The sequence below is a fragment of the Etheostoma spectabile genome, chromosome 4 (assembly GCF_008692095.1).
Source record: "Etheostoma spectabile isolate EspeVRDwgs_2016 chromosome 4, UIUC_Espe_1.0, whole genome shotgun sequence".
In the NCBI taxonomy this organism is placed as follows: domain Eukaryota; kingdom Metazoa; phylum Chordata; class Actinopteri; order Perciformes; family Percidae; genus Etheostoma; species Etheostoma spectabile.
This window is the reverse complement of record NC_045736.1, coordinates 29,857,255-29,858,790: the sequence shown is the minus strand read 5'-3', so window position 1 is coordinate 29,858,790 and position 1,536 is coordinate 29,857,255. Positions and strand designations below refer to the sequence as shown.

The window sequence follows — 1,536 nt, the reverse complement described above, 5'->3', positions numbered from 1 at the left end:
TGGGAACCAAAAATTGTTAGCTGGGTTATCTGTCGAGTAGAAAGTCACCACTAAGATTCAGGTAACGTTAATCACATACTTCGGTTATGTTCAGGTGTGTGAACCCCGCGGGGATAGTCACAAACCTAGCTTAGAAATATACCCCCAACCCCTGGCCTGGCTGAATGATCTAAGTAGCCTACATTTCCCACAAAGGTTTATCACTTTTAGACGGTTCTAAACAGCTGAACCACAGCTCTATCATCTGTCGACAGAAGGACAACCAAGACGAAAATATATTATTCCCAAAAAATGAGTTACCTGCAGGAGAAATTGAAGCTACATCCTGGGGGAGGATGCCCTCCTGTCCAGCAGGAGGCGCAGGTGTGACAGGTTGTGTGCAGTCTGGGCCTGTTTGTGAGACACTGCCGGATGTCTCCCTCTCCTCCTTTTTCGACAACTGGCCAGATCTTGCAGAGTCAGTGGTGATCCCTTTACTGTCCTCCTCAAGTTTCTCCTCATCCTCACTGTCCCCAAACGAAAACTCTTCCCCTTGCTCCTCATCTTCCTCCTCTTCATCCTCTTTTGGAGGTTGCTGTTGAGCCATCACAGTAGACATAATCCCTGAAAAAGAAACAAAATGCAGGCGTAAATAGTTGAAATGTGATGTCCACCTTTTGAGTTGAAAGTGACACATATGATGAAAAATGAGATGAGAGACACTGAACAATAAAGTTAAAATTGTATGCATGTGTGTTGTATTTTTCTGTAGAGATTTGGAAGCTTTGAAATAATGCAATCATGTTGGAACCAGCCTTTTCTCCTGCATCTGATATAAAGTTATGAACTAAGGAGTTATTGCTTAAGCCTTAATGTGCTATCTCCAGATTACTGGCCGTGTTGTTTTACCTTTCACCCTTCATAGAATGTAAATGATTTGGAGAAAGGAAAAAATATTTCAATGGACTGAAGGATTGGAATGTTCTCTGCTCTTCATTTCACAGAAACAGCTGTATGTAAAACACCTTAGCTAAAAACCAGAGTTGTACTTAATAACGCCAACCTGAAACCACTGTTAACCCTAGCGTGCTCACAACAACAGGTTAGACTGAAATACCCAGACTTTGGTTCTTCAGAACTTGGCAAAGTGTGTACATGTGTTGCAGTGTATAAAACACCACACATTGAGCAACTATTACACAAAATAAATCAAATGAAAATTGAAGGAATGTAGCCTTGGTGCACTAACTAACGCTAGCACTATAAAGATGACATACGGCCATTAGAAAGGTTAGTTAGTTTAATCAAAGAGTCCAACAAGGCTTAGTGGCAGAATAATTAAAGCCCATGGTGCAGGTTTAATTTTGAAATTTGCTCGTTGGTAGTGTTAGAATTTCAAAACTAACTTCGCGTTCGTTCGGATCTCTGAGGAAAAGGAGGCCGAGGGTCGAATTTAGAATTAGGAAAAGGTTTAATGCAACAGCAGTGATGAAGATGACAAGACAAAGACAAACATGATACAAACAAACATAATAACACTGCAGCTGACAGCGGACT

General features: G+C 41.2%; 1 protein-coding gene across 4 annotated transcripts in view; it reads right to left on the bottom strand.

Moving 5' to 3' along the window:
- The window catches only part of arhgef10la (Rho guanine nucleotide exchange factor (GEF) 10-like a), a 190,549-nt gene that overhangs the window by 145,038 nt on the left and 43,975 nt on the right, over positions 1 to 1,536 (bottom strand). For all 4 annotated transcript variants that reach the window (XM_032513643.1, XM_032513642.1, XM_032513644.1 and 1 more), the window contains exon 2: positions 301 to 603. In XM_032513643.1, the coding sequence (XP_032369534.1) occupies positions 301 to 598 (298 nt within the window). In that variant the 5' untranslated portion in view covers positions 599 to 603. The remainder of the gene's footprint in view (positions 1 to 300; positions 604 to 1,536) is intronic.